Source organism: Calypte anna, chromosome 5 (assembly GCF_003957555.1).
Source record: "Calypte anna isolate BGI_N300 chromosome 5, bCalAnn1_v1.p, whole genome shotgun sequence".
NCBI lineage: Eukaryota > Metazoa > Chordata > Aves > Apodiformes > Trochilidae > Calypte > Calypte anna.
The window spans coordinates 13325578-13344624 of NC_044250.1; the positions used below are offsets into that span (position 1 = coordinate 13325578).

General features: G+C 53.5%; 1 protein-coding gene across 1 annotated transcript; it reads left to right on the forward strand.

The window, feature by feature from the left end:
- Positions 1-980: 980 nt before the first annotated feature.
- On the forward strand, positions 981-18642 carry IGF2 (insulin like growth factor 2). Its single transcript, XM_030451167.1, has 4 exons — positions 981-1324; positions 8838-9000; positions 16278-16444; positions 17833-18642. Exons 1-4 carry the CDS (start codon positions 1214-1216, stop codon positions 18076-18078), a joined length of 687 nt encoding a protein of 228 aa, XP_030307027.1. The 5' UTR covers positions 981-1213; the 3' UTR covers positions 18079-18642.
- The last annotated feature ends 405 nt before the right edge of the window (positions 18643-19047 follow it).

Below are 19047 nucleotides of genomic sequence, written 5' to 3' on the forward strand. Positions count from 1 at the left end.
TCTGCGGGATGCGAAATCCCGGTGCTGATGCCCCGTGGAGGGGGGGAGCGTCCATGTTGTCCACACGGAGGGACGCGGGGGGCTCACTTCTGCCCGGCTGGGGGCTTCCCTGACCGCACCGGGAAGCAGAAGGAGGGCAAGGGCTCCGGACAGGCGGGAGAGCCCAGGGGGGACCCTGCGGCCGCCCTCCCCGGCTGCCCGTGCCTTCCCCGGGGAGCCCTGCGGAGCGGTGCGGGGCCAGGAGGAGGGAGCAGGCACCTGTGCTCTAGGAGCACCTAGAGAGAACCCCGAGAGCCGAGCGGGCAAGATCACCTCTCCCTCCCCTTCTCCCCAGGGCTTGGGGCTCGCCATCCAGCAGCGAGAGGCGATCTGGGGGAGCCCCTCAACGTTTTGGGCAGAGGCTCGGGGCGCAACCCCCACCTCCTCCCCTCACCTGCGGGGGTAGTGGGGGATGCGCAGCCCCCAGGACCGGTCGGGGTGGGTGAAAGCCCCCGCCTGGCAGCAGCCCGGGAAGAAACCGTACGGCAGAAACTTTCTGTCCCCTGTTCCCTTCCCGAGCTGGACTCCGGAGGGTTACGAGGGAGAAGGAGGGAAGGCAGGGAGGGAGGGAAGAGAGGGGGTTAGACCGCTCTGAAACTTTATTGGCTGCGTGGCCGGGCTGGTCCTCGCTGGGGAAGTCAGAGCATGCCCATTGGGGGGGTATAAAAAGGGGGCAGCCGAAGCGCCCTGCCTGTCTCCTCGCTCGTGGGGCAGCCAGCCGGGAGTAGCGGGCAGTCAGGCAGGCAGCCGGCCCCTCCGTCCCAGCCAGGGGATCGTAGTCAGTAAACACAAAGTGAGAGCCACCCAAGGGGCAGTCAAAGCAGGAGGAGAGAAAGAGCAGGGGAAAAAAAAAAAAAGAAAGAAAAGAGGGGAAAAAAAAAGAAAAAAAAAAGAGAAAAAGAAAAAAAAGGAAAGAAAAGAAAAAAGGGGGAGAAGAAAAAACAGGGGGAAAAAAAGGAAAAAGAAAAGAAAAAAAAAAAAAAAAAGGAAAAGAAAAGGAAAAGCGCGCTCGCTGTCTAGAATAACAAAATATCTGATCGTAACAAAATAACATCCTTCAGACAAAATCAAGCAGGGACGTGACATACCAAAAGGCAAAGGCGAGGAGAGCGAGCCAGGGCGCGGGGAAGGTGAGCCAAAGCCGCGATCGCTGCCAGGGCAGGAGAGCAGCAGCATGTCAAGCGCCGGGGCACACACGGATGAGCGCTGCCGGCAGCCTGCCTTCCTCCCCGGCCCGCAGCCGCCGCCGCCGCAAGACCCTGAGAGTAGCAGCGGCAGCGCCAAGGTAAGCGCCGCTACGCGCCGACCCTCCGCGGGCAGGGGCCGAAGGGCTCCGCCGTGCCGCGCCGGGCAGAGCCGTGCCCTGTCGCACCGTGCTGTGCCACTGCAAGCCGTGCGGTGCCGGGCAGAGCCGTGCGGTACCGGGCAGAGCCGTGCCATGCCGCGCCGCGCCGTCTCCGCTGCCCGCCGTCCCCAGACGTGTCACTAGAGGGACCCCGAGAGCCGGCTCAGCCGCGGGCTGGCGGGGCGGCTGAACCGCGGTGGGGTGCGGGGTATCCCCCGGGGGGCACCCCGCGCCCCGGCGGCGGGGACAGCCCGCTGCTGCCTGCGCCTGCCGCTTCCCGCATCCTCCCTTCCTCCCCCTTGCCGGGATGCTGGCAGCCGGGGCCGCTTGCGCGAGGTTTGCGCGCCAGAGCGGAGGCGGGGCAGCCCCTCGTGGGGTGCCGCGGAGGGGCGTGCGGGGCCGGTCGGCGGCAGAACGGAGTGCGGGAGGCGCGGAGGGGCCGTGCGGGGGCCGGGCTGGGCCGGCGGCCGGGCCGGGGCTATGCGAGGTCACGCAGGGCTGCGCGGCCCTCGGTGGCCGTGGCTCTCCCGCTGCTCCCGGGGTTGTTTTGAGAGCGGGGAGACGCTCGCAGCGGCGCGGGGAAGGGACAGGCAGTTCTCCGGCTTCGGAGACCGGGGAGACTATTAAAACTCTCTTCTGCAAAACATTGCGGCGTGTTCAGTCTCGAAGGGATAAAAATACGGGGAGGAAAAACAAGAAAGCGAAGCCAAAATGGAGTGAGAGTTAATGGTTGGCATGCAGCCGTCGACTTTGTGTGATTTTCTTTTTTTTTTTCTTCTTCTTCCTTCTCAATTGCTTTTCCCTGCAGTATTTTTTTTTTTTTTTTTTCGTAAAGAGAGCAGCTTGGAAAGGTTTTAGCACTCTGGTGAGCAGTAGGGAATTGGGGCACATGAGGAAACTCGAATTTTAGCGTAACTGTACCAGCAGATGTGGCTGCCTTGCCTCCAGCCAGTGGTACTTGAGCAGGGTTTCTGATACGCCAGGTCTCACTCAGGCGGCGTGGAGCAGTCAAGTGTAAAAACAAGGTTTGTGTGGGTGGTTTTAAATAGATACCTCGGGAGAACCACTGCTTTCAACCCTCCATCAAGGCTTCCTATACAAAGTCTGTAGTTTTATTCCACATGCTGGGATGTGCTTGGGAGGCCAAGGCCTGGTTTTCTTTGGGTTTATTTGTTGTCAGGTTGTGCTTGTGTGTGGTTTGTTGTATTTTTTTTTTCCCTTTTACTTCGCAGGGTTCAGCGTGTTGGGTTTTTATTCCTCCCCTTGCCTTGATTTAGAGTGGAGTTGAGGAGCCTGGGTCGTGGGGTTTTGTGAGGGTGACTTTGTGCTAAGGACATCTGGAGAAATAAAGCTGACTGACACTTCTGATTTGAGCTTCACTGAGCTGTTTTGGACCCAACTTGACAATTTTGGTGGGGGTGAATGGGTCAGAGCTGTAAATCTTGCTCTGTGTTGTCGACACCCACACAAGTTCACTTAGCCTTTCAAAGGGGCTATCCCGGCTCCTGTGAAAATTCATTAAGGGATAAAAGATTTGACACCGCAGGTCCCCTCCCACCGCCACATGAAATCTGAGAGCCCAAATGTGTCTGCGTGTGTGTCCCAGTGCTTTTTCTGACAGGTGATCCTTTTTGCAGCCCCGGCTGGAGGGCTGCTGCTTTGACCAGGCAACCCGGAGGTGGCTGTGTGTCTTCCCATTAATTCCTATAGGCTTTGGAGTGCTCCAGAGAAAAGCATTTCTGTACTTTTCTTTTTTTAAATAAAGCAAACACAGCAGGTGAGGTCTTATTTTTAGAGGGACTGAGGAGCTGGTGTGTTTCCAGCAGTACATATGAGCACTGTAAGCGGCCCACCCTCTCCCCGCTCGTGTCCTGGGACTGACCTCTCTGATCCTTCTTAGGGTTTTCTTTGCTTTTAGAGGCTGCTGTGTTTTCTAAGAGGGCAAAGAGATATTGGCCTTCCTTGACATGTTTGTGTGAGGGGTCAGGGGAAGTGGGGGGGCACCCAGGGACAAAATCTGCCTGGGCATTTGCAGCCTGGCTCTGAAAGGGTTAAAGCTGCTCTGCCAAGACATAAAGCAAGTTCAACGTGTTGTGGGAATATCACTTGCCAGTAGACTTCAGCCACCACAATTTCTGATTTAACAGCTTAACTTGCTGTTAACTTTCCCTGATATACTCCAGGTTTAGGAAGGGAATGCAGAAAGGAGGGAGGAACAATAAAGAAAGGAGTTAAGTGAAGCTACTAAAATGGACTTAAATCCCTTCCCTGGGTCTTGCCAGCTGTCTTTAGAAGAGTTAAGCAAGATTGCATTTCCTTTTTTTTATGCAATAAATCAAATGTTTCTGGGCTGCATACCAAAATTTGTGCAAGACGCTCTTACTCCCCAGTGGGGTGAGTAAATGGTACTGAATACCCCATTCACCTTTTTCAGCTTGATTTTTCCTCAGCTGTGGTAGTCCTTGCTGCAACACCAAGAGATGTGGGGTGCAGGCAGCCTACCCCATCCCCTGTCCTGAAGGCAGAGGAGCCAGGCATTTCTTCCTGCTCATAGGATGGGAGATGGAAAGGTGACCCCCAGCTCTGTGTGGAGTGGGCTGCTGATGGGGATGAGCAGTGAAGACAAAAAAAAGTGAGGGCTAAAAATAGCAGCAGCATTGCCAACCTCAGCCATATAAATGTCATGCGAGCCAGGTGCCAAGAATCAGGAGTTTCTTATTTTTTTTGTCAAGCCTGAGCTAAACAGCAAAACTCATGGTCCTGGCTCTGTTTTTATTTGTGTGGCAACTCAATGGTCAAAAGTTTTGTGTTTTGAAGCTTACTCCTTCCAAGCTGCAGGTCGGAAATCTCATCCTCTCTCTTGCAGATGAGAAGGGAAGCTCTTCTGCAGCACACCAGGCTCCCTTTGGGTACCATTGGGTGCCTCATCCCAGTACTTCTGCCCAAGGTGCAGCCCCCAGGGTGGTTTTCAGTGGCCAAGGCACCTGCCTCTCCCCACCAGCTTCTGCTAACCCTTTGCCACCTTGTCACCACAGAGGTTGCCCATAGTCACTTGGCACGTGGGAGGCTGGCACATGCCCATGTCCTGCCCCTTCAGGAGAGCTGCACTTGGAAACAGGTTGCCCTCTGAAAGGAGTGACCCAGAGGGATGCTCCCCATCCCTCAAAGACTGGCATCTGAGGGGCAAGACATCTACCTGGCCACTGTTTGGTTTTTTTTAGGAACGGTAGAGGTTGGTGGAGGCTGAGATGTGCAAACAGGGGCTTTCCCTTCCTGCACAAGCTGCTGGGTTCGGGCCGATGACTTTTTGCTGTGCTCACTTTGAAAGGCTGTACTGCTCTTCAAAGAAGAGACATTTATTTTTTTCTTTTTGCTGTCCAAATCCAAATTTTGCAGACTGGGCCATCTGTCAATTCCCTCCTACGTTGTTCTGTTCTTATTAAATTGTAATGAAGGCCAGACTGAAGAAGGAATTAGGTCAGACAAGAGGTTTAGTCTCCCTTTTTGGGGAGATGTTCGTTGCCCAAGAGAGGAACCGTGGTTTGGTTGGCTCGATACCTGGATGCAAGGGATGCCTGAGCTGTTCTCTGAGATTTGGCAACAGGGCCTTGTAGCACATTGTGGCCTCTTGGCCCCCAGCTCCCCAGCAGCTGGACAGAAATCATCAGTCCAACTGATCCTCCAGCAAATCATTTTTAAAAAAATCCTTTAGCAGCTTTGGGTAGCAGGGTGGCTCTGCTGCAGACCTTGCCCTTGGGCTTTGCCCTCAGCACACCACAGCTGCTTGGAGAAAATCCTTTCTGTTGCCTTGTCCCCTCTGGCTGAGGGCTGCTGGTTTTAGGAGGTCTCTGGCCAAGGGTGCAGCAAGTTGTGCTGCAATGGGGGGATATGCAGGAGTCCCAAGGCAGCTGGGAGCATCTTGCATGCAGTTGCTTGCAACTGAGCTATCTCCAACAGCAGCCTGGCTTTGTGCAGGGACCTGGGGATGCAGGGGAAGGCAGGAGAGGGACATGAAGGATGGAGAGCAAAGCAGATCCTCTGAAGGCAAGGAGAAGCCAGCAGCATGCTCTGAAGGCTTGCTGCACTGAGAAGGCTGCTCTTGGGTGTGATTCCCAGGATGATACAGGGCACCTGTGCAACCAAGTAGTTCCTTTTGCATCATCCTCTTGCATGCCATGTGGGGTCCAAGCCTTCATTAGGAGGAATTTGTTGCTCAGGTTGATGGGCACTTGGCATGTCTTACACTGCTGTTCATCTCTCCCAGACTGAAGCCACATGCTGAAGGGGTTTGAGCTCTCTGCTGGCATGGCTGACATGACAAGAAGGGACCTTTGTTGAGTGTAGCCTCTCTCCTAGTGATCACAGGATCTTTTCCTCTAGGAAGGTGCCTCACTTACCTCTCACTGGGTTATGTCACCTGTGATGTGAGGAGTTTCCAACCATCAGTCTGAATTTACTCCTGTCCCACAGCTGAGGCTTCCATGTTCTAATGCTTGGAACAGAAGCCAGAAGTGTGCTGTCCCAGCTTTTCAGTGGAGAATGGATTCTTGGAGAGTGCACCAGGCTTTGGCTCACCATACTGCCCAGGATGTGGCTTTGATACCACACGCAGCTTTGGTACCCAGCATGATGCTCACACTGTGTCGTGGGCTGTGGGTACCCACCCAAGCTCTGCCACCCTGTTTTGGGGAGCTGCTGCAGGGCAGGTAGGAGCTGAGCTGTCCTGCGTGGGTGCTGTTTCCCCTTGCTAAGGAGGATTGAGAGGGGGGAATGATCAACTGAGAGGTCAGAGTGTGCTGTGCCAGTGCCAGCACCCTGGGAGCCTTTGGGTGAAGCCTGGTGACTGTTCCTCCATGGGGTCAATAGGGCCAAAGTGAGAGGGAGGATGGGTTGTGGCCCCATCAGACTGGAGAGAAACTGCAGGACCAGATAGTAAATAAAGATGCTTTTTGCTTTGCTGCCCTGGTCCTCATGACACAGCTGCTGGAGGGAGCAGGGAGATGCCAAGGTGACAGTGGTGGAAAGGGCTGGAGGTTGATGCACAGGCAAAGGGTGACTTCATGACATTGCATGCATCCATCTTAGCCCTGGATGACAGCATTGGGCATCATCACTCACCTCATGGCTTCCAAGGGGCTTCCTGGCTGGAATTATGCTGTGCATGGGGACCCTACAAGAGCTCAGAGAGGGTGGCCAGGGACTGCCTTGTGCTTGTGGTGCTGGTTGTGCAGGAGTGGGTATTTTCCAAGGAGTGCAAGTTTTTTTCCACAGAAGGTATCAGGTCTCCTCAGCATCAGATATCGCCCAGCTGACAAAACCTCACTCTCCCCTTGCTTGAGAGCATCTCAACCCTTTCTTTAAACTGAATGTGAAGGAAAACCTCTATTTTTCACCTGTGCTACTGGGGAAAACCCTTGTGGGGGACTGGGGAAGGCCATGTCCCAGCCTCCTTGTTAGCCATGGTGCTTACAGCCAGAGCAAGTCAAATGGGAGGGGAGATGATTTGAGTGCCCTGCAGTCCCAGCTTTGGCAGTGGCACTGGATGGTGTCCATCAGCTGCCCTTCCAATGAGCTGCTGGTGATACCTGTGCCCTGGGGACACCACCAGTCAGGAGCTGGGTATAAAATAAAGAAAAAAGAGGGAAGAGAAAAAACAAATAAGTCAAAGGAGCAGGATTGGTTCTGCCTGGTCAGTTGGAGATGCAGCTGCTGATGCTGTTGTACCAGGGACGTGTGGCCAGCAGTACAGGTGATGCTGCCATCATGCTGGGATGGCCCAGCAAACCATCCACTGGCTGCTTTTAACAAAAGTCAAGTTGAAAAGGTGTTGGTGGCAAAGCACTACAAGCTGGCAGTGTGGTGTAATCACAGCCTGGTGCCACCCCTCTCCTCCTAATGTAATACACAGCAAATCCCCCCAGGTGGGCCAAAGGCTGCTGGAAAAACTGGTCCCAGCCCCATCACTCCCTCGCTTGAGCCCAAGTTTGGGTTTTGGGCTTCTGGCTCTCTTATCCAGAGCCCTGGAGGGATTTTCCCAGCTTCGTTGGTCTCTGCCTGCACAGGCTGTGCAATACAATGAGCATCAAAGCCCATGGCAGGGGGATGCCCCTCTCAGCCCACCCAGCCCTTGCAGCCTGTGTTTTGGTTTGTCTTGCTGCTGCTCAGGGGAGCTCAGGACTTGTAAGCACAAGGCATTTCTAGCAAATGGGGATTTGAACTACGTGCTAGTAAAAAATTGGTAGCAAGGGTGGCTTTATTGCTGGCAGGACTGTAGCAGGGACCCGGGGGAGCTGGGCTAATTTCCTGGCTGTGCTGCAGACTTCCCCCGTGACCTTGGGCAAGTCATTTAATCTATCCTGGGCTTCGGCTCCATCTCCGAGCATCCCGGGGGGATGAGGTAATATTCATTAACTGATATTATTCTTGAGTTGCTCAAATGCTATGGCAATGAAAGCTGGATGTGAAACCCAGCATCTTAGCTGAGCGTTAGCAGGGAGAGGGGATGCTCCACTTCAGGTGTAGCATTGCCCCATGCCAGCTGCTGTTTTACCATATTTCTCATCATTTTGAGCTGGCCTGTCTGGCTGTCATCCTTATTGGGTTGAATGTTTTTCAGTGGTGTTCATTCCTGAGGGGCTAAACGCCTTGAACCATCTATGGGGTAATAGGACCCTCACCTTACACCTGCAGAAGCTGACAGGGAGGCAAAGCTGTTTGCTGGAGCCGAGTCAGGGGAAATCTTTGAGTTAGTTAACAAACATCCAGGGAGTTTCTTTTTTAATCCTCCACACCAGCTGTTACCCTCTGGGCCTTCCTTAGTGAGGCCTCAGGTGTGTTTCCCGTGGGACTGCTCTGCTCCTGAGGGATGTCTTCCCAATCCAGGCTCTTGTCAGCAAACATGGCTTGTGCAATCAGCCCCTGGATTGCCCGAGCATCAGTCCTGCAGGTCCCGTACACCTGGGGCAAAGGCCACAGCTCCCTGGCAAAACTCAGCCTTCCTCAAAAGCAGCTCTAGGACAGGTGGAAACTTCACTTGTTTCTGCTTTAGGGCATGAAAACCTGTCAAGAAAAAAAAACAAACCAAAAACAAAACAACAACCAAACCCGATAATAATTTGAATGATTTCCCATTGGAAAGGTGGAAAAAATGAAAAATGGTGCTGCTGAAAGAGCGAGGGGAATAAAAGCCCTTCAGAGGTAGGCTGAAGTGGGATTTTCCAATGGAAAAAACTGCTTCAATGCAAACCTTGTCTGGCCAGAGTGGCTGAGCATGTGGGGAGCCAGCCTGGCACCAGCAGCCAGCCCAGCACCGCCGCTCCTTCCCTGCAGCATCCTGGCACGGCAGGGCACCCAACCCCAGGTGTGCTGCGGGTGGGGTGGGGGGGATTGGCTGGGCCAGGTGGCATCCCTGGGGGTCTCTGAGGCTGTGTTAACCCCGTATCTCTGTCCCCAGGTGCAGAGGATGTGTGCAGCCAGGAGGATGCTGCTGCTGCTCTTGGCTTTCCTGACCTACGCCCTGGACTCAGCGGCAGCGTACGGCACGGCGGAGACCCTGTGTGGGGGGGAGCTGGTGGACACACTGCAGTTCGTCTGTGGGGACAGGGGCTTCTACTTCAGTAAGTGGCAAGGAGGGTGCTGCCTGCACCCCAGGTCTCCTTGCTTTGGTGGAGCTGGGTTTCCCAGCCCGCTGTGGGTTTTTTTTTTTTTCTGCTTGCTTGGGACACAGCAGGAGCTCAGGAGGGAAGGGGGGAAAATCTTGGGGTGATGTGCACCTACCTTGCACCAGTTTGGGGGAGTGACTTGTCCCCTGGGGAAAGTGGGTCCTGCATTTGGTGCTCAGGACAGTCAAATACCACTGTACTTGGTACACTGTGTTTGGTACTGAGGAGCCATAGGTAATGGGCTCACCAGCGATGCACAAAAGTCATTAAAACAAGAATGGCTGCAGCCAGCTCTCTGCTGAGGTTCAGCTCTGCTTTATTTTTATACCTTGATGCCTAAGTGCTGCATCCAGAGAGCTCCCCTTTTCTAGGCAGCTTCTAGGCTGCTCCCAAAATATGCTTGATGGCCTCCTGGCTACCTGCTGGGTGAACCTGTCCTTGCAGAGTGATGTGTTACCCTTTTGCAGTGCAGCTAGTGCAAAAAAATGCAGTATTGATGTTGTCTGAGTGCAGGTGGCTTCAGGACAGTTTGCTGGAGTGGGCTTTCCAGCAGGATGCTTTGGGGGTTTGGATTATTGTCATTAGCAAGGGCTTAGCTGGTAAAGCAGAGAGATGTAAACCAGAAGTGATGGGTGCTCAGTAATCTATGGGCACAAGGGCCTCAGTGTGATCCTTGTTTTGGTGTTCTGGTCCCCTGCTCTGCTTGGGAGAGGGAAAATCTTGTGTCTTGCTGCCCACTGAGGACTGAACTGCAGAGTGATTGACTACAGGAAAGATGCAAAGCCAAAAAGGGGAAAGAGGATGGAGATACCACATGCACATGGGGCTGTTTGTTTGATGGCCTCCTGGAAATGGAATGAAAATGTCAAGTTTCAAGTAGCAGGGATTTCTTTTGGAGTGTATTGGAAAGCCAGCCTCTTCTCATCCTAGTCTGCCCATACAGGAAAAGGGAGTGCTGCAAAGTTAGGAGATGACCCTGGGTATCCCTTCCCAGCCCAGATGCTCAGGCTGACTTGGCTGACAGTGTCTGCTGAGGTTGGGTGCAAGGATCCCACATCCAGCAGCAGCCAGGGTCTGGGCTGTGTAGTTTTGGTGCTAGCTGGGGCCAATTGTCCTGCCCTGTCCCAGCTGAGCTGTGAGATGTTTTCATGGCCCCCAAGGGTCTTGCAGGCAGGTGGTGCTTTTGGGGATGCCCTGGGAGAGTTTCCTTCCTTTCCTGGAGCCGAGTGATGAGGATTTGCATGGCAGCTGTTCTCCCTCTTCTCACCTCCCCTTCTACCTTTCTTCTGCCAAGGAGGCCCAGGATGGAGCTCAGCCAAGGCTCCAGGGCTTGTCTTACCAGCATGGTGAGGAGGTGAGCTCCTCTTCTGCTCTCACACATCATCCTCTCCCTTTATATATATAGAGGAGCATCCATCTCTTTCCCCTGTTTTTTTTTTCCCTCCTCCCCCTCTCTGGGGATGAAAAGGAATGGGGCTTTTGTTTTATGGACAAACTGACCTCCTTTCACCTCAAATAACCCAGCTGTCCAGGCCAAAATAAAAACACTTTTGAAGGCAGACAAGTTGCTTGATGCCAAGTGGCCAGTTCTGGTGCTTGCAAGGGGATTCTTGCTTTGTTTTTGTTTTTTCTTTTTTCATCTTCTCCCATTCCCCTTCTTGTTTTCGAATATTTTTGGAGAGCCCTTGTGCCAGCAGATGAAGCAAAGTCCCCTCAGTCTCATATTTTAACCCCTTCTTCAACTTCTGGCCATCCTGTGCAAGACTTTAGGGTGATGTCTCTACTTGATGAAGGGTTTGGACATCCCCAGCTCATCTTGTTTTTTCCCTCTGCCTGTCAGTTGGCCTCAGAATGTGATTAACTCTCCTGACCATATTCATCTTCACTCCTAAACCCTCACTGATGCACTATTGTCACCGTATAGGCTTGGCAGGGCACTGCTATGCAACATATGATGGGTTTATGTCTTAAAACCAGGCCTGGATTTGTCATGAGCAATTCTTAGCATAGGAAGTGTGACCTGAGGAGCAGCCTGTGCTCACACAGTCATTGGTGTGGGAAGGAAATGAGTTGGGCAGCCTTGTCCTGCATGTTCAGGTGGGCCCTGCTTGCTTGATGGGGCTTGTCACAAGCAGCTGACTGTTTAATCTTGGAAAAGAAAACAAACAATAACAACAACAACAAAAAAACCACAAACAAACAAAAAAACCAACAACAAACAAACAAACAAAAAAAAAACCAAAACAAACAAAAAACCCAACCCAACAAACAAACAAAAAATGGCATGAAAACCCATCCATTATCAGTTTCCTACTGCAGCAGTGATTTAAGGACCTAAATAATGCTCTTCATTCTTACATGGGAGCACTTAGGGAAGATAGCTCTGAATTTCAGTGCTGTTTGCATGCATAAAAGCAGATGCAGTGTACCTGCAGTGCTTCATTCCCCTGGCATGTGGTGACAGGGAAATGTCACCAATCCAGACTGAAGAGAGTGCAGCCCCTCTCCAATAACTGGGATGCCCATCTGTCTGATGGTGTGGGGAGCAAATCCCAGCCTCCATATGCCTTTGGAAGCATCATGGCTGGCAGGTGCTTGTGGCTGAGGATGTTGAAGCTGCCTCTGAGAGCTGGGGCTGCAAAAGACCTGAACCAATAGGGACAGGAGCTGGCAGTGCTGGAGTGACCTGGCCATGGGATGCACGCTGGGCACGGTGATGTGTGAGCCACACCAGCCCTGTGCTGCATCCCAGGAGGGTATGGACAACCTGGGGCTGGAACCAGGAATGCTTTGCTCTCCACCTCTGCCCTGATCCCTCCCCTCTAGGACTGCCAAGGCTTTTGGGGGCTGGCCCGCAGGTGCGGGAAGGCGGTGGCATCATCCTGCCGCGATGGTGCGGAAGGATCGGGCCCCCTTCTCCCTGCTCCCCGGCCCCTATCCCGGCGCTGGCGGTTCGGTGTGGATCGGAGGGATGCTGCTGAACACAGCCCCGAGTGAAACAAGCGGGGCAGGTCGAGAGGAAGCCCCAGCCGCGAAGTTGCTGTCATGCAATACCGGCAGGGAGGGCAGAAGGGGCTGCAGGGGGAGAGGCGTCCGACTTCTCTGTAAACAACAGCTCCTGTTTCCTCCTTTCCAACAGCTGATAAGAATTTAGCTCTTTGCAGCCGCTTGTGCTGACAGGGCACATTCTTGCGCGCCCGCCGCTCCTCCGAATAATACTAGGAAAAAGCAGGGGGGAAAGCGCGGTGCCGGGGTGGGGGAGGGCCAGGCCGGGGGCACTGGGACGGGGCCCGGCATCGCACAAAGGCCCCCTTGTTGCTCCCGACATTCCTGCGACAGGGGCGCGGGGACTGTTTACACCCAAAGTCCCCTTCCACTTGGCTTGCCGCCTGATTGACCAGAGGAGAGGGGACCCGACCGGGGTGGCACCGGCACCGCGCACCCCTCCCCGCAGCATCCTTCGGACCCGGTGAGGGTGGGGAGCCCGGAGCAGTGGGGTGGCGATGCCAGGGAAGGGACTCTCCTGTCCCCTCGTGGCCACGGCAGTGCCACCACCTGCTGCAAGGAGGCACACCTGAGCTGCAGGTACGAGGCCTCCGGGGCCTCTCGGGAGCAGCTTTGGGTTTGCATCACCACTGGGATGCTCAACTCTCCGATGAAGACTCCGGGACCTCCCGGGAGGGGTTTTGGCTTTGCACTGCCACCGGGATGCCCAGCTCTCCCCGTCGGGAGAGCCTGCTGCCAGATGGGAATAACCTTGGGCAGCTGGAGGGCTGTCACTGCCAGGCTTTGCATCATGGGGCTCTGCACTGCCCTACAGCAGAGTTGTGGGAGGTTTTGGTGGAGCAGCATTTGGGGATAACAGAGAGCATAGGTGGCCATTGAAGGCTGAGGGGAAGTGTGTTTCCTCTGGAGCAGGAGGTCATTGCTGCCATGGGAAGTGGCTCCTGCTCCATGCTGCCCACACAGCTCAGCCCTGTGGGTGAGGGATGGAGCAGCAAAACCCTCCCTGGGGTTGGCAGTGGCAGTAAAGCAAAGTGCAACCCATGGGCAAAAGCCAGGAAATTCAACCTTTAGTCTGTGCATAGATTGTGTTGCAGAGCACATGTTTGTCCCAATCCAGGTCAGCAGTGATACTGCTGTCAACCAGAAACATCCCGGCATCTCTTCCCTGGGTTTTTGTCTCCAGGTACTTTCTGTGACTAAATCCCAGTTTATGTTTGCCTTTTTTTTTTTTTTTCCCCTAAAGTAACTCTCCCACAGAAGATTGTATTGGCATTTGGCGAGATCCGTACGGACAATTATGTAATGGGAAATTTGTCCTATTGGACCATTGCAGTGGAGCTGGCAGCAGCTCCAGCAAGGGGAACAGCACACAGCAGCTTTGTGTGAGAGGGAAGGGGCAGAGGGCTGGGGCTGTGTGTGTGCCCACAGGATGGGTGAGGGCAGCAGGTGGAGAGGAAGGGGCTGGAGGGAGCTGTTGGGGCTCTTGGTGTTGTTGGGAGCTTTCCCAGGCAGTGCCACACCTGGGCATTTGCAGATGCAGGGATGCTCACAGTGGGTGCTGCTGCCAGCTCACCACGTGCTCCCATGCCAAGAAGTGCCCTTGATGGCAAAGCAGTGAAAATGGTTCTGCTTTGCTTGCTCTTTTACCCCCTCTCTTCATTCCAAATAAAAACACAGCTGCCAGTGGGCAGTTTCTGGTTTTGAGAGGAGATGTGTTCACCTTTCAGAAGCTCAGCTTTTCCCTGAACCATGTGTGTCACCCCTTGTGCAGCCTTCTGTTCAGCAGCAGTACAAATGCAGCCCTCTGGGGATGTGTCAGCAAAAGAGAATTTTTTCTCTTTTCCTCTCAAACTCTCCTTTTGCCCGTGTTCCAGATGCCATTCTGGAGCAGCCTGATACATTCAGCAACCTGCCACACATGTAGGTCTGGCTGCTGGGCTTGATGTGTTAAGCAGGGGCTGTACATGATGCAGAATGTTTGTGGCAGCGCAGGTCTCCCCATGGACTTTGGGCACTTCATGCCTACAGGAAAATATGTGCACCTGGCTCCAAGCTGACTTCTCTCCCTTGGGCATCACCTTGGTTTGCCTGTGCTGGCAGCACTCATGTCTGTGGGCACCCAACACACCTTTAAAGGGAGGGCCCAATCCTCATGTGTTCCTGTGGGCCACAAGCATTTGTGCAGAGAAAACTGAACTCCTAACAATGCTCCCTTTGCTGAGGCTTTACCCAGAGGGATCTGTCTTTTCCACCTTCCCGTGGGGCTGGCAAAAGGTCACGCCTGAAATTTCTCTGTCGGAAATAAAAGGAGGGTGGTGGTGCAGGGGGGAGAAATGTGGAAACCAGAACATTTTAAGTGACTCCTGCAGGTGGGCTGCGTGGCATGAGTTAGCTACTCCCTTGCCCTGTGTCCCAATGCCATGTTTGCTCTCATAACCTCCATGAAGCGTGGAGCTGAGGGGCTCCCCTCCAATATGGGCAGAGTGGGTGCCATGCTGCCAGGGGCTTCACTATTGCAGAGCCCCTGGTGACACAGAGTCACTGAGTTTTGTATGCCAGCATCACATGCAGGGGGCTGCATTGTGCATGCAGGGCTGTGTGGCACATGCACAGGGCTGTACTGAACACATTGGGGCTGCATTGCATGCACAGGGCTGCACTGAACACACAGAACTGCATTGAATGCACAGGGATGCACTGAACACACAGAACTGCATTACATGCACAGGGCTGCATTGAATGCACAGGGATGCACTGCACACACAAGGCTGCATTGCATGCACAGGGCTGCACTGAACACACAACTGCATTGAATGCACAGGGATGCACTGAACACACAAGGCTGCATTGCATGCACAGGACTGCACTGAACACACAGAACTGCATTGCATGCAAAGTGCTGCATTGCACCTGCAGAGCTGCGTTACACACACGGGGCTGCACTCCACATGTTTGCATCTCACACCTGTGTTTGTGCTGCACACGTGGGGCTGCTTTCCACACGTGGGTTTGCATTGCATGCACAGAAGGCTCCTGCACTTTGCAGTTTGTCCTGAGGCACTTCGGGCAGCCAGACAGGGTACCCCTTCGAGAAATTTGTCAGCACCTTGCAAGCCAGAGCCCTTAAATCTGAACCGAGGCCAAATACTTGAGTGCCTGGGTCATCTGGAGTGCATGGCAGGATGGCAGGTCATGCATGGGGACAACGTGGACAATTTTGTGTCCCTGCGGGGCATCGTACCTCAAAGCTCGCTCAGTTTTCCCCAGACCCAAATTCTCCTGACCAGGATGTGGTACCCTGTTTGCAAGCCCAGGTGGTGCTGGCTTTTGTTCCCCTCCCTCAGAGCACTTTGAGCTGGGAAGAGGTGCTCCTGGCAGCCTGCAGAGCCCCTGCCACAAGCAGTGCAAGCAGATGACACAGCGCGTGTAAAAACCTGGAGAAAATCTTTTCATTTCAGGCAGGTTTACACTTGGGAAGTTGCAATTCCCGAGCAAATTTGTTTTGCATCAGAAATTCAAATTTGCCTGACTCTTATTTCAAGACAAGGAGAGGCAAACCAGTAAAACTGATGTAAGCTTTTCCTCTGGAGTGCTTTGGCAGTCAGTAAGCCGTGACATGAAATGCACTCAGTTGCTGCTGCACCGGACATAGGTTTTCGCATCCTTCTGCAGGCAGAAACGAGACAGGAACCCTTATTAAAAGATTAAGTTTAATAGCTATTCTTGGCGAGTGCAGGAGCCTGTATTCTTTCTGCAGCTGTCTCAGAGCTGTCCCATCTGGTAAAATTTAGCTGCCTTGGTTCTCTTCACCTGCCTGGAGCCTCGATCCGACAGAGGGAGGTTGGCAGCCGCTGCGCTGCTCCTTCCTAACAAACCTCCCTCCCCAGGAGTAACATCAGAGATGGGCACAGTGATCAGCAAAGGGCTGGCAGCCGGGGGGATAGGAGGGAAGGGGTATAAATCATATAAAGTGTCTTTAATTAGCACCACGTGCCCGCAGGAAACGCTGTTGGCACCAAGGGTGTTTGCCTGGGAAAGCCTTAATGTGAAATCCCGCTGGTTTGAGGGCTGCTTTGGGGAAGCACTGCTCTTTTTTGGAAAGGTCTGGGAGCCACCAGGCTCTGCTGGCTGTTGGAGGGTTGCCCGCAAAGGGGATGGGCACCAAGAAGAGGGGAAGAGGGTGCAGTCCACGTGGGTGGCTGATGATGGGGTCTCTGCCTTTGCAGGTAGACCCGTGGGACGAAATAACCGGCGGATCAACCGGGGCATTGTGGAGGAATGTTGCTTTCGGAGCTGTGACCTGGCTCTGCTGGAAACCTACTGTGCCAAGTCTGTCAAGTCTGAGCGTGACCTCTCTGCCACCTCCCTGGCAGGCCTGCCAGCACTCAGCAAGGTAAGGGGCTGCCACGGCATGGGGGCCCTTCTCTGAAATGAATAGCAAGAGGGAAGCTGGGAGGGCCACGGGTGACAAACCCCATCACAGAGGCCTTTGAGAGAAGGCCACTATTGGCAAGCCATGCCAAATGCCCTGCAGAAAGTCAGCTTTTAATAAGATGGGGGACCAGAAGGGGGCTGGATTAAGGAATCACAGGTTTGAGTTGGAAGGGACCTTTAAATGTCATATTGGGTAGGGCTTTTTGCATGAGCGTGTAGTGAGAGGATAAGGGGAAAGGAAATGGTTTAAAACTTTAAGAGGGGAGATTCAGGTTAGACATTAGGGAGAAATTCATTATACTTGAGGGTGGTGAGGCACTGGAACAGGTCACCCAGGGAAGCTGTGGCTGCCCCATCCCTGGAAGTGTTCAAGGCCAGGTTGGACAGGGCTTGAAGCAACCTGTTCTTATTGGAGTTGTCCCATCCCATGCAGGGGGGATTGGAACTAGATGGATCTTTAAGGTCCCTTCCAACCCAATCCATTCTCTGATTCTGTTTTGTGATCCAATCCCTCTTGAATAAGCAGAGACATCTCCAACTGAACCCCCTTGCTCAGAGCCCAGCTCAACCTGACCTTGAATGTCCCCGGGGATGGGGCAAAGTTTCCTTTGGGATGCAGGGAACTCAAAGAGGGGATTTGACAGGAAGCTGAACATGAGCCAGCAGTGTGCCCAGGTAGCCAAGAAGGCCAATGGCATCCTGGCCTGGATCAGGAACAGCGTGGCCAGCAGGTCCAGGGAAGGGATTCTGCCCCTGTGCTCAGCTCTGGTGAGGCCACAGCTTGAGTCCTGTGTCCAGTTCTGGGCCCCTCAGCTCAGGAAGAAGATTGAGGTGCTGGAGCAGGTCCAAAGGAGGCAACTGGGCTGGTGAAGGGACTGGAGCACAGATCCTATGAGGAGAGGCTGAGGGAGCTGGGGGTGTTGAGGCTGGAGAAGAGGAGGCTCAGGGGAGACCTCATCACTCTCTCCAACTCCCTGAAAGGAGGTTGGAGCCAGGGGGGGGTTGGGCTCTTTTCCCAGGCAACTCTCAGCAAGACAAGAGGGCAGGGTCTCAAGTTGTGCCAGGGGAGGTTTAGGTTGGAGATTCGAAAGAATTTCTTTCTGGAGAGGGTGATCAGGCATTGGAATGGGCTGCCCAGGGAAGTAGTGGATTCTCCGTGTCTGGAGATATTTCAAAAGAGCCTGGATGTGGCACTGAGTGCCATGGGCTGGGAACCATGGGGGGAGTGGATCAAGGGTTGGACTTGATGATCTCTGAGGTCCCTTCCAACCCAGCCAATTCTATGACTCTATGATCCCCTGTTTGGAGGGGCAGGCAGGCTGACATTCCTCTCCCCTCCCCTTGCAGGAGAGCTTCCAGAAGCCCTCGCACACCAAGTACTCCAAGTATGACGTCTGGCAGAAGAAGAGCTCCCAGCGGCTGCAGCGGGAGGTGCCCGGCATCCTCCGGGCGCGCCGGTACCGGTGGCAGGCGGAGGGGCTGCAAGCAGCTGAAGAAGCCAAAACTCTGCACCGTCCCCTCATCTCCCTGCCCAGCCAGAGGCCCCTGGTGGTGGCACGAGCCTCTCCCGAAACGACCGGCTCCCAGAAATGAACCCTGAGCGGCTGTCTCGATTTTTGATCTCCTTGGGGTTATTGGGCGGGAGGAGGACTGGCGAGAGACCCGGCCCCCCCCACCCAAAGCCCCCCTCCTTCCCCGGGGCTGCCGAGCCCAGGAGCGGGGTGCTGGGGCACCCTCGAGCCGCTCGGGTCCCCCCAACCAAACAACTGACACAGCAAAGGAGGGGACGGCGGCGGCGGCAGCGGCGCCGCTCCCGCAGCATCGTCCTTCGGGGGTGGGGGGGGAGGGTTGTTTCATTTCCCAGGCCTGTTTCGTGTCCCCCCCTGCACCCCCTTCGACCCCCCCAGTATTTCCAAGCCTGTACTTGCAAAGGGACAGTTTTTGGCACTTGAACTTTTTTGCTGCCGGGTGCTGCGTGACATCCCTGGTGCCAACACCAGAAGACAAAAGAAAGAGCAAGAGGGAAAAAAAAGGATATGAAGTTAAATTTTAAATTTTTTTTTTTTTTTCTCAAGAAGAAGAGTCCATTCCATGTCTTTCTTGACAATAAAGTGAAAACAAAAATAACACGGGGAGAAATATTGAGGGTTATAATTTTTTTTTTTTTTGCCTCATTCCCACCCCACTTTTTTCTTCTTTTTTTTTTTTTTTTTTTTTTTTTTTTTTTTTTTTTATTATCTTTTTATAACTTTCATTTGCACCTTTAAAAGAAAAACCTAACTGAGAAGTTCTGAGGAGCCCCCATCTGCATTTTTGTGTGTGTGCTTCATTACAAGATTCCAAATCGACTTGCACCTTTTTGAATTCATTGATGACATGAGAAAGAGAGGAACAGGAGAGAGAAAGCAAGAGAGAAGAAAGAGGAAAGGGGAAAGAAGAATAAAAATAGAAAAGTGAGCTGATGCTCACTTTAAATGGAGGAGGCGTCTGCATTGCACATTTGCCACGGATTTAGTTGATTTATATATATAATATATTATATAACTTTTTTGGCAAAAAAGC

Bases quoted from the DNA above. Each gene is read 5' to 3' on its own strand.
- IGF2 (XM_030451167.1), top strand. From the start codon at position 1,214: ATGTCAAGCGCCGGGGCACACACGGATGAGCGCTGCCGGCAGCCTGCC. The intron at 1,325-8,837 runs GTAAGCGCCGCT...CTCTGTCCCCAG, and splicing joins GTAGCAGCGGCAGCGCCAAG to GTGCAGAGGATGTGTGCAGC. The intron at 9,001-16,277 runs GTAAGTGGCAAG...CTGCCTTTGCAG, and splicing joins GGACAGGGGCTTCTACTTCA to GTAGACCCGTGGGACGAAAT.